This window comes from Pyrgilauda ruficollis, unplaced genomic scaffold (genome assembly GCF_017590135.1).
Source record: "Pyrgilauda ruficollis isolate IOZ18807 unplaced genomic scaffold, ASM1759013v1 scaffold128, whole genome shotgun sequence".
NCBI lineage: Eukaryota > Metazoa > Chordata > Aves > Passeriformes > Passeridae > Pyrgilauda > Pyrgilauda ruficollis.
This window is the reverse complement of record NW_024511210.1, coordinates 849403-861940: the sequence shown is the minus strand read 5'-3', so window position 1 is coordinate 861940 and position 12538 is coordinate 849403. Positions and strand designations below refer to the sequence as shown.

Genomic DNA, 12538 nt, shown 5'->3' with positions numbered 1-12538 from the left:
AGCTCTTTTTTTGTTATCTGTGTTGTTTTTTAATGTATGGTTTGATTTACTTACATGAAGTAGAAAGGCATAGCAGTAAATAAAGATTAGTGGTGGGTGAGAAAGAGACATGAATGTTTTATAAGCATAATTATTTTTATCTGCAGAAGCTGTCTCATATGTTCACAAATTGTAGACAAAACTAAATCCTGTATATTTCAGCAGTAACTAAGGAAGATAGTAAAACAAAGTTAAAGTGAAATAATTTAAAAATCTTTGAGAACTATGCTAATAGTATGTGTTTGTTTTGTTTTTATGCAAATTGGGCAGGGAGCTTTTTTGATCTATTAGCCCTGATTTTTTGTTTTCACATCATTTTAGAAAACCGGGCAACTCTTTTGGAATTTGGAGAATCTCTGAAATGTGTCTGTGATTTTAAGGCATTAACAGGTCATGTGATGACAAAGTGTACATCCCTCTAGTCAATTACTCCTAGAAGAAGCTATGAGGTGTAGTTGCTAAATATTGGTAGTACAGTTTGAAGTGTGGGTTGTTTTGGTGACTTTGGAATTTTTGACTGTTTTTAAGGTTTCTAAAAGCTAAATAGGATTTTGAATTGAAACTTTTGGCTATTGTAATAACAGACTTCTCAGTGGCTTTTGACATAGTAATCAAAAAGATGCTGTTTCCAAAGGCCGTGCAACACAGGCTGAGCAAATCAGATAGCCAACTGAAGTTTTCCAATGACAGTACAAAATAAGTGCACATATCCAACTGGAGTGCTCTTGGTGGTGGCTTGCTGAGATACCTCCTTGGGTGAAGTTGCTGAGCTTTCCTAATAATTATGAAGGAAAATAACAAAACCTTAGGGACTAGTAAATGCAGGATCATTCCTCTGTTATGGTACATATTGCTGGTAACAGGTACATATGTAGTAAGTACTTTTATTACAGACAAATTCCAGAGGAGACTGGAGGGTGACTTACCACTTAACACTCTGAAGTACTTTGAAGTGCAGCCAGGCTCTTCTCAGTGCTGTTGTGCAGTAAGACAAGAGTTAATAAGAAGCTCCACCTTAACATGAGGAAGAACTTTACTGTGTGAGTGACCATGTGCTGGAGCAGATTGCCCAGAGAGGCTGTGGAGTATCACTGGAGATACTCTACAACTGTCTGGGCACAATTCCATGCAATGTGCTGTGGGATGACCCTGCTTAAGCAGGGAGTCTGGACCAGATGACCCACTGTGGCCCCTTCCAGCCCTGTTTATTCTGTGATGCTGTGAAACCCTGACATGAGAGAAATTCCTGCAGGGACTAAGGAAAGCCTGGCTGATGTTTTAATCTTGCAGTATAGTTGTCGCAGAAACTCCCCCAAAGTTCCCCAGCAGGTTGAAATGTTAGTGTGCATAAATGTGTGCATAAACATGTGCATAGTAGCTCTGTCCCAAGCACGTGTGATGCTGCAGTGATCAACACCAGTTCCAGTTAGGTGTGCTTTTCTTCAGGACTAGTTGGAAATCCATATTTTCAGAACTTTTAATGGCTGTTTAAAAGGCAGTGGAAGGAATTACTTGGTAGTAAATGCATGTAAATTCTAAACCTCCACTGTATTTTCTCCACAGTCAAATGCTGCTTGTCAGCATTTCTGTTCTGGCTTATCAGCTGGTTTCTGTTTCCTCCATGCTTCTGTATTCCTGACTCATCTAAGGAGTCCTGAACACTGGAGATCAGGGAGAGCAACGGAAATGCAATTTCTTTCCCCATTTCCCTAGGCTTCTGCCTAGGTTAAGCTGGGGAGACAGGGAAAAGTTCTTCAGTCTTCCAGCTCTCAGCTGGACCTTGCCCAGGGTAAACAGGATCCTCAGAAAATTTACCCTGCCAAAGTCTTATAAACTTCTGCTGAGCATAATATAACACTGATATGTTTTTCCCAGAGGCCTTAAGAGTTCTAGACATGGTGTCTAAACAAGTAGAAAGTAACTATTTAGTTGTATCTTGAGAACTGTTCCCTGCCTGTCTTTTTCTCCTGTCAAATTTCACATGCTTGCTCCATGAAAGGTTCTATCATTGGACCTTTTTTTGGTCAGGTTGCTTTCTTATGGGTTGGATGGTGTACTTTTCCTCCACTACTTGCAGAAATTTTACTTCTCCCCCAAGCTCTAATAGAAGCTACTAAACCTGAAGGAATGCTGACCCATTTTTACAGAAATGTTTTGAAGCAAGAGGCTTGACTTGAAAAGTTTTCAACATGGGTGCCTAAATTTGGCAAGGTCATCACTACCTAACGGTTTCTGGTCTGTGCTTCTGTTTTTATTTAACTTTAAAGGCACTAACTGTTACCTGTAAAATCTACTTGATAATTTTGGAGATAACATACACTGAAGTTCTAAATATTTGATGTTTTCATGTAGCCCACCACAATTGCTAAGGGAGAATTTCAAAATACTTTTGCTAAACATCTGATCTGCTTGCCAAAAAGTTGACCCACTCTGCCCCAAAAGCGTGTTGCGTTACAGGAGTGCCTGGTTCTGATTCTGATAGCTTTCTTGCTGGATTGTAATGTACAAGAGATTTTAAAATAATAAATTTTTTTAGTTACTGTTTTATACGTCTTTTTTTTGATTCAGCAGGAAAATATATGTTCACTAGATCTTCTCTTCCATGAATCACACTAAGCAGAAGTCATCAGGTTGCTGACTCATGGTTTCCTCACACTGCCCTTTGCTACCAGCCAGGAAATAAGTGTTTCTTACAGTGCTTGTGTGTGTGGTGTCTGGGGAAAAGGGATTAGGAACTCTGAGTGAGTCAGGCAGTAGACTTGCCTTTATCTAGTGAATGCTTAGCAGTCTTGCTGATTGCAGCTCTCCTTACTTTTCGGCTTTCCCTCCTGTTGAATTAGATTTTCTAAAAGCTGTCTTCATAGGATCCTCCCAAAAGATTTTTTGTTTTTGTTTTCATAATACTGTTGGTCTGCCTTCTGCTCTTTCTGCAGTTTGCTAATTTTTCTCCACTGGTAGTCAAATCTTGGTTTATGTGGCTTTCCTGTGTTGGGAGGAATTTGAAATGTGGAGAGTTAATACCAAAGGAAAAACATTTATGTTAGCAAAACTAAGGCTGGCTTGTATTAAATTTGTGGATAGGTTTTGGTTTCTTTAGTTATTGCAAGACTGGACTATTTCTGATAGCTTTTTGCCTCCGAAGTAGCACTTCAGAAGTGTGGGTGTATTTCTTCAGAAGACAGGATGTGAAAAAGCTATTTTGGCTGATAACCTCAGTTGGCCTGCTAACATGTTTATTTTTAGCAACTTTTTCGTTGTCTTTTGCGCAGGAAAAAATATCTTTAATGTTTAAATTTTTAATATTTATTTTTAATTTTGATAAGATAATCCAAGGAATCTACTTTCCAGTTTTCATGATGTGTCTATGCTTCCCCATTACTCAGATGCTTAATTTATTAAAGAAGTGCGTGGTATAAGTACTACATTGCTGTAACTTTGTCTGAAATCATACAAATCTGTCACTTCTTGCTGTTGCCTCTCCTTCTCTGGCCTTGTAGTTCGGTTTATAGCCTGTGTAGAGCCGCAGCTTTCAGCAAGGACTGCGTGTGTCTTTGCTCTTGTGTAGTTTGTAGCCTGATATTTAAGCTGACTTCCTCAGGGATACAAATGTTTAAGTTAGATCCAAATGTCTCATGTCCCGGGGAGCTGCTCTTGCTAGTTGGGTTTTATACTAAATATGTTCAGGGTGTCTTGTCCTTCCTGCAAACTTCCACTGAGAGAATGATTTGAATGCTTAAAAGTAAGAAGGGATCAGCCATTCTGATGGGGTTGAGACTTTGAGGAGGTGGGATATTTTAGATGTTTTATAACCATGTTAGCCTAGTTAGCTGGTCTAAGGCTTCCAGTGCTCAGTGACTGTTGTCTGTCTGACTGCATTCCACTATCTCTTCTAATCTGCTACAGGTGACCTAGCAAATAAGAGAAAAATCAGATGGGGTTCAAAAGTATCTATGGTCAATAACGTGTAGTCAGTAGTAGTTTAATTCAGTGAAATAATGCCTTCCTACCCCTTCAGCTGAGACTTCAGCTGTTTTTCAGGTGTCTTCTTGGCTATTACTGCTATGACTGCAGTATTGAAAGCACAGAGGGATGTGGGAGTCCTTTGTGGGTGCCTGACCCTTTCTTACTTGTGTACATCCTAATGCCACCATGACTGGTGTGATGATGTTTGTTTTTTAAAAGTTGGATTTCACATTGTATTGCAGAGAATTGTCCTGATCAGAATCCTCGCCTTAAAAACTGGAGCCCTGGAAAAGATCCTGAAAAACGAGTTATTATCAAAAAAGGGGATTTGTTTCGTCTGAACTCAGACGCTACAGTACACTCTATAGTTATACAGGATGGAGGTATGAAATAGCAAGATGAACACCTTGCTTCAGTGTCCTGCATATTTTTTACTTCTGTGATTGCACAAAAGTATGTTGAAACTTTTATTTAGCAGCTTATTGACCAGTTCCCATGCTTTTTTACTTTTCAGCCTGCTGCCAGGTTGGGTATATCGTTCAAAAGATGAATTCTCTATGATGATGCTCTAGTATCTTTTCAGGGCAGCACTGATGTAGTTTTCTGTGCAGTATAGGAAAACAAGGTTGTTTAGCAGCCTGTGCAGTACTCAATCTGTTTGTCCTCCAATGGTAACTGTTGTATATTAGTAATCCTACCAAACAGGCAGAAAAAGAATAGGAATAAATCAGCAAATGCTTAGAAAGATGAATCACAATTGGTAGCAGTTACTTTCTCAAACATTCTTAAATATATGTAAGAACATAACAGATTAATTCATGGGTGTGAAAATAAATATGTAATTTTTCTGTTGGTCTTTCTGCAAAACATGGTTATTTGAGTCTCTGAATTTTGATTTAATGTACAGAATTTTTTTTTTCCTTTAGGTTTACTTGTTTTTGGTGATAATAAAGAAGGTTCTAAAAATATTACCTTGAGAACTCGATTTATCCTGATAAAGGATGGTGGAATGCTTCATGTTGGAGCAGAGAAATGCCGCTATAAATCCAAAGCAACTATTATTTTGTATGGGAAGTCAAACGAAGGTGCTGATGTGCCAGAATTTGGCAAAAAATTTATTGGTGTGGGCCCTGAAGGAACACTGGAGTTGCACGGGCACCAGAAGGTATCATGGACTCTTCTGTCAAAGACTATGTATTTCTCAGGGCTGGCCTATGGTCATTATACATTTAAAAAGAATTTTTCCCGAGGACTAAATGTTAGAGTGATCGATCAGGATACAGCGGAGGTTTTGGAAGTGCTGAAGTTTGATACTCATGAATTTGCAGAGGAAAGCTTAAAGCTCCAGAACTTACTGAAAAATGGGCATCCTGGTCGCATTATTGCTATTGCTGTTGGAGATTCAGCTGCTAAAAACCTTCTGGAGGAAACCAGAGTCACTATTCAAAATCTTCTGGGAAGTAGGTTTGTCAGAGGATTAAGTTACAGGTAGGTAATTTTTTTTCCCTTTTGTGCTGATTAAAGATGGCATGCAGATTCTGCTGTGGGGGATTTGTTAAACTTGACAGTTCATAAAGTTCTCGGAGAGTTCTTGGTGTTGTACACAGTGCTGCAGTAATAGTATTCAGTGAGCAATACAGTGCAGAGACTGGTGTCTGTGGGACAGACCTTTTTACTTGAAATTACTTGCTTTCACTGTTCTTTATAGAAATTAAACTAAGACATAGATAGGTAACAGTTGCTAGGTGAGGTTTTTAATTTGTATGAGTTCGGAAGAACAACAAGTGCAACTGAAGGATCTCTAAGGTTCCTTCCAACCCAAAATATTATTTCTAAGGGATACTAATCCCAGGTATCAAACATCTTATTCATACTCCTGCACTGTTGAAATAAAAGTACATTACCTCTCCGTTGAATTCTCAAAGGAGCTGACCTGTCAAATTATTTTGTGATTGAAATGCAGTTACAAGGTGTTTCTTTCTTTTGACAGTTCTTTTCAGTTGGTCAGGATTTGGATGGTGAGACAGTAGAAGTATAACAGGAATTATTAAAGCAAGAAACTTACACTGCTCCTCATTGCTCTTCATTTAGTTATTGCAAATGGATTTTTGCGATGCATGTTCTGAATTTGGCTTTGTGCCACTGAGGGTTGTCCGCACTGCTCTGGGCAACACAAAGCAATGTGCCCTCATGGCCAGGAAGGTCCTGGCTAGTATCAGCAGTAATGTGGCCAGCGGGACCAAGGTAGTGCTGTACTGGGCACTGGTGAAGCCACACCTTGAGTCCTGTGTCCTGTTCTGGGCCCCTTACTACAATAAAGACTGGTGCTGGAGAGTGTCCAGAGGAGGGCAACAGAGCTGAGGAAGCGTCTAGAGTGTAGTAAGTCATATGAGGAGCTGCTGAGGAAGCTGAGAATGTTTAACCTGAACTAAAGGAGGTTCAGAGGGACCTTATTGCTCTCTACAAGTCTGGTGGGGATCAGCATCTTCTTCTAGGCAACCAGTGACAGAACAAGAGGATGTTAACCTCAAGCTGCATCAGGGGAGGTTTACAGTTGAACATAGGAGGAATTTCTTAAGGGAAAGGGTTATTAAGCATTGGAACAGACTGTTCAGGGAGATGGTGGAGTCATCATCCCTGGAGGTGTTCAAGAAATGAGTGGATGTGGTACTTGGTATCATGGTCTAGTTGACAAGGTGGCCATCGGTCAAAGGCTAGACTTGATCATCTTAAAGGTATTTTCCAGCCTAAGTGATTCTGTGATTCTGTGTTGGCAATACAAGTGAAAAGTATATCCAGTCTGTTGTTGTTCTATTGGGATGGTGTTGTATAACCTTTTGGTATTGTCCAGTGTTTTCCAGGAAATTGGTCATTTGGTTTTTCCGTTCTATTCTTATCCCTTGCTATCCCCTGACATCTGGATTCCAGTTAGTTTCCTCCCTGTGCTTTGGCAGAGGCAGGCTGGCGTGTCAGTCAGGATGGCATGTTCTGACCTCAGTTCCCGTCAGGATTACGTTTGTGTCACTGGCTGTGTAAGCACAGGGGTGTGGAATGGAATGCTCTTGCCTCTGTAGCAGTTTGGCCAAAAGTGCCAAGACCTGGATGTTCTATTGCAGAATACCACTTCATGAAAGCAGCAAAGCTTCACATTGCTCAGGCTGTGGTGCAGCCAGCCCAGTGTGTCCTGAGAGGTGTATGTTTCTGGGGCTTGTCTCTGCCCGTGACCTCCACACCAGTTTGTCTGAAATGAGAAACTTCATCTTGTAACTGGGAAGAAGCAGCCTTTTTTGTGTCTCTGCTGAACTGATCCTTGTCTGCTTTCCTTAGTCAGTAAAGGCTCTGTAAACACATAAAAGTGTTTTGTTCTGCAGTGGAAGATAGGCGAGAAACTGACCCTGGTGGCTCGTTCAGGAAAAGCAGAGTAATTTTCTTAAACCTCTAATGGTAGTGAAAAAGATGTCAGCATGGAGGTGAATACTCCATTACAGCCCTCTCCCCTTCTACACTTCTTCCTGCAGCATGGAATGCAAAGCGTGCATCAAAATAACTTTACTTTGAATGTCAGTATGTGAAATGTTCAGCTTGTTTGCTGCTGCTACTAAAAAGCTGGCCCAGTATGTACTATTTCTGTGAACGTGTTAATGCTAAAGTATTGTCAGGCTTTTTGATCCCAATCAACAAAAACATCAAGAAGGTTAAAATAAAGGCATCTGTATTGAAGGTGGGTTTAATATCTGCTGTTGAATTAATCATTAGCAACAGACTGCAGTCCAGCTATCTGACACTGTTTTCACTTGGGGTGAATGATTCAACTTTAATGATGCAAAATTGTCTGGCTTTTTTGTAGATGATCTCTACCGCTTCCTTTGCACACATGGTTATGGCATTACAGAGCAGTAAGGGACAGCAAAATAAACTTGTTTTTTTGAACTTGGTGGCAGCTGTCTGTGGTGCGTGGTTTGGTTTAAATTTCCAAACACTCACACATGAGTGGTATATTGTACAAAGGTTGTGTAACAGCATGCATTTCCTTTTCTGTGTCTGGGCATCCTGAAAGATTCAAAAGCTATTGCCTGTCTGGCACGGGAGTGAGCACCAGTGTCTGTGGTGGTGCAGGCTGTGTCCATCCCTCCTGGCCTGAGGAACTGAGAGTCCTGACTGCTCCTTTGGGGTGTTGCTGGCGAATGGCAGGGAGCTGTGGCAGGAACATTGGCACTGACTCCTGCTCCTCCTGGGCCTTGCTAAAGCTGTTTGGGAGTAGGATCCTGTGTGGCTTTTGTCACACATCTCTAGCAATTCGCTTTTGGAAAAATGTGTATCTTGTTGAAGGTTTTACTAGAAATGTATATGACAGCCCTCCCCAGTAAGAGCTGTTGTTTGCCAATTTGTGTATAGGACACCCAGTTGTTTTAAACTTTTTTTCTCTGCTGTTACATTTGCCCATTTCCTTCTACATTTTGAAGTTCCATTTTAAAATTAATTTGGAATAGCAAGCAAAAGGCTTTTTTATGACTTCTATACTCCTTGCCTTTCCTGGTTTTGTAAAGAATTTTTAAAGGGCCATTATATTTAAACATTTACTTTTGATTTTCACAGGCAAGCCTGGGCTTTAGTTGGTGTCATAGGTGGTGGAAATTCTTCCTGTAATGAATCAGTGAGAAACTATGAAAACCACAGCACTGGTGGGAAAGCTCTTGCTCAAAAAGAGTTTTTCACAGTGGATGGTCAGAAGTTTGTTGTGAGAGCTTACAGCGAATGGAATGATGGTAGGAAAGTGTTTTGTGAAATTCTACATTTGAGGGAAAAAGAAAAAAATACTTCATATGCTTTTTTTTTCTCTAAAATTTCTGGTTGCAATTTAAATTTTTGAGTGCTACTATAAGTTGTTTTTTCTTGCTATGGATGAAATAGGAGGACACAGTTCTTCAGTACTACCTATTTCTCACTCTGTCTCACAGTATTTGAGCAGCATAATATTGTTTAATTTCTAGTCTTAAATTCTAGTATATTTAGATGAAGATAGGAGTCTTATAAGTTTTGACATTTTTAAATTTTTTTTCGTAATTTGACAGATTACATAGATTTTAAATCTAAGTTTCTGAGATGTTGATTACGGTACAAAAGAAAAAAAAAAAAAAACCAAAACAAAAAAACAACCCCCAAACTGCAGAAGCCAAAAGAAATGTTTCATTCTTGTTACAATTTTTGGCTGCTTTTAGAGTGCTGAACTTTAGGCTGATGTTCTGATACAAAGTTGAGTCTGTTCAAGCACAGAGTTACAAAGTTGAGTCTGTGGTATAAAAAGCTAGAAGACCTGCCACTTGCTTGCTTTTGTCCTTTATTAATTTTTTTTTAAATTTAAGATATATTTGATCTGAGTTTTTATTGGGAATAATCTCTTTCTGTTTTTAGAATTACTAAATGCTATTATGTTTTCTTCAAAAATTTTTTATGGTAGCTAAAAATGTATTTCTTAGGCAGTTGAGCTATTACTACTCCTTTACTGTTCTTGATGGCCCCATGAAAATGTAAAGACTTAACATAAAAAAAAAAATCTACCATAATATATCTTTTACTTACTGGTGCTGTAGAGTTAGGTTCAAGAGTTAGCAAAAGTGGCTGAACTTATGCAAATTCATCATAAGCCAGTGAAATTCTGTATGTGTGCAGTTTAGTCTGCCAAACTGTTCTATTAGTTGTGCTTAAAAAAGAAAGTCCTCTACTTTGTTTTCCATGTCCTTGATTACATCTGTACAGTTTAAAATGGCAAAAAAATGTCACTTGAAATAAGCAGAGGTAGCTGGACCTACAAATTACTGCTATATGATACTAGGGTTTTTTTAAGGAAAAAAAAAAATCATAGTTTCTTCCAGTCACCATTAGTCTGTGTTTTCCCTTTGTTTTGTTTGAGATCCAGTAATTAAACAGGCTTCTCACACTGGCATGTTTGAGGGCAAAGCTGTACTTTAGAGGGCTTTGGGGCCTGCAAAATCTCTTACATATTTTGTTAGTATCTTCTTGGGAATTGTTTCATATAAAGGTGAATATAATCTTTGTTTCCTTTTATTTTTTAATTAGGTGTCCCAATATCAGGCTTCCAGGTGGAAGCGGTGGGTGGAGTAATATTGAATCTACTGGATGATGTTAGTACGTGGGAGCCTGGAGACAGGATTGTGGTTGCAAGCACAGACTATTCGATGTATCAGACAGAGGAATTCACCCTCCTTCCCTGCATGGAGTGTACCAAGCATCAGGTTAAAGTCAAAGGTATGAGAGCAGTCACCACCTGAAGATCTGTGTGAAATATGTGCTGCTGGACAGGCCCTTGCAGTGTAAGCAGAAAAGAGCAGCCTTTCCTCGAATTGCTGTATAGCTTTGTTGCCACATACATGGATGTGTAATTCTCCTTGCTATAAAATGTATGTCAGGTCTGCCTCACAGCTCACCATGCTAACTTCTCTTTCTCATTTCTTCCCAGGCTCATTGAATGCCTTTTTTTTTTTTTTCTCCAGTAGGGTTAGGCTTGTTTTCCTTCCTTGGCTCCTTTCTGTCTTTCCACAAGCTTGAATAGCTGTTGTGGTAATTTCTTGTTTCCCTTGCCTTTAGTGTCATTCTCATCTTTTGAACTGTTATATTTTTTTTCTTTTGTTATTAAAAAAGTAGAAATAAAAACAGGAAGGAAAAAAGAAAATTGCAGTCTGTGAACCTGTACCTTTTTTCTTTTTTTCTCCTTTCCCTCAGTCTCCTTTTTACCACCTCCCCAACAAAATGGTTATAAAATAAGTGGCCTTTCCAAGATTCTGCTGTCACAGGATATCCCTGAGTAGTTGCAATCTGTTTTTCCTTTGGGTATGATGCGCAAGTAAATGGTCATGCATGTTGTTGACCATTTCCTTTTTATTATCTGAGTCATTCTGCTTGACATCACAGGAGCCTCCCACGGGAGTGGCTTGCCAGCTCTGCTGGCGTCTCTGTTTTCCTTCTGCTGCTCCACACCTGCTCCATGGTACCGCCCTCCCCCTTGGTGTCCTCCATCTTCTGCTCTGGAGCTTCCCCTCTTGCTCCTGGTGGGCGGCAGCGTTAGTCTGTAGCACAAACTAACAAATTGTTGTGGAATGTTAGTTTGCAGCAGCTCGTGGGTGCTCTTCTCAGTCTGATTTTGTCCCATTAATTTCTGCACAGTGCAACTTCCTCTTCTTCAAAGTGCTCTTCTTCATTCTCAGAAGTTTTCTGTCAACACCCTCAGATTTCCCTGTACACCTCTGCCTTAAGGGACTGCCAGTCTGGCTGTCCTGCTGGCAGTGAAATTTGCTTCTCACATGTTTGTTAGCATGGGTCATGTATGTTTTACTGCATTGAGAAATCTCAAGTATGAGGAAAGCGTATCTCCGTTCATGTGATTACACCGTCAGAAAATGCCAGTTTGAGTGAAGCTGCAGAGCTAACTTAGTGCAATTGAATGTGATATTTCCTGGGCTTTGTTCTTAAGCATCATGTTGTGTGTTTTATTGGGCACAGTGTTTTAAAGAGCAAACTTAACTGAAAGGTTGCAATATGAAGTTTAAGAAGTTTCTTGTCACCACTGAGCAGTGTGTGCATAGACTCTATTTCATCTCGGAAATTGTGCTGTGATAAAGCAGCTGCTTTTAAAGGTTAAAAAAAATCCTGTTTTCACAAGATATGGTGTAAAACATGAAATCTTGGCTGCTTTTTTTTTTTTTTTCCCCCCCAAAGTAAATCCTAACTAAAAAGATACTAAAGGAGGTGAACTTACAGTCCACTTACCCAGTTGGGGTTCTTTGCTACCCTCAATGTAGTTTTCTTTGTCAAAGTAATGCATACAGTTTTAAAAAATTCACATGCCACCCTACCTATTTGTTCCATAACAAATGAATTTTCTCTGTAATGGTAAACTTGACATGCTGATGAATGTGTAATCTTTCAAAATTATTTCTTGCATTGTTTTACTAGGTTTTTTGCTGGTTTCACCTTTCTGTAGTAGGAAAACCATCAAGTATTGTGTTGTAGGAGCCCTGGTTGCTCTTTCTGAACTTGATTTCTTGAGTTTCTAGTCAAATATAGGGAAAAACAATAGGCAAGCCTTTAGGGAGAGGAGTGCAGTCCCATACAGATGTCTCTTGTCTTTTTAAATCCTCAGAAGTAGGTCTAGTGTTGGTGTCACTCTTAGTTCCGCTTCATGTGGTGGTAGTTTAGGCTTATAGCCTTTTTTTTAAGGCTTTGAGAGATAGTGATAATCTGTATTCAGGGTATCAATAAACGCATAAATGCATTTTTTAAGGTTTACAGAACCAGATAATTTTCTTACTTTCAATGAGAAATTGATTGGGTTTTTGAAGACGGGTGTAAAATCAGACTATCTTTTTTTCCCTAATTTCCTCTTTCTTAGGTAGCTATTCTGAAGATGCATAAAGAGGAAACTTAGGAAAGCAAGTCGTTTTTTCTTTTAGGAGGAGATCAATACAGCATTTTCAAACAGTGTTTTGGCTTCACTTTCAGTTCTTAATTTGTCCTTGAA

The 12538-nt window shown here is 39.4% G+C and overlaps 1 protein-coding gene across 4 annotated transcripts in view; it reads left to right on the top strand.

The window, feature by feature from the left end:
- The window catches only part of CEMIP2 (cell migration inducing hyaluronidase 2), a 47782-nt gene that overhangs the window by 13370 nt on the left and 21874 nt on the right, over positions 1 to 12538 (top strand). For 3 of the 4 annotated variants that reach the window (XR_005954386.1, XM_041458434.1, XM_041458435.1), the window contains exons 3-6: positions 4245 to 4385; positions 4929 to 5490; positions 8599 to 8768; positions 10081 to 10269. Coding sequence is in view for 3 of the 4 variants with exons in the window: in XM_041458434.1 (XP_041314368.1) it covers positions 4245 to 4385; positions 4929 to 5490; positions 8599 to 8768; positions 10081 to 10269 (1062 nt within the window). In the remaining variant the exon portion in view is untranslated. The remainder of the gene's footprint in view (positions 1 to 4244; positions 4386 to 4928; positions 5491 to 8598; positions 8769 to 10080; positions 10270 to 12538) is intronic. The other variant, XM_041458436.1, reaches the window with a different exon arrangement.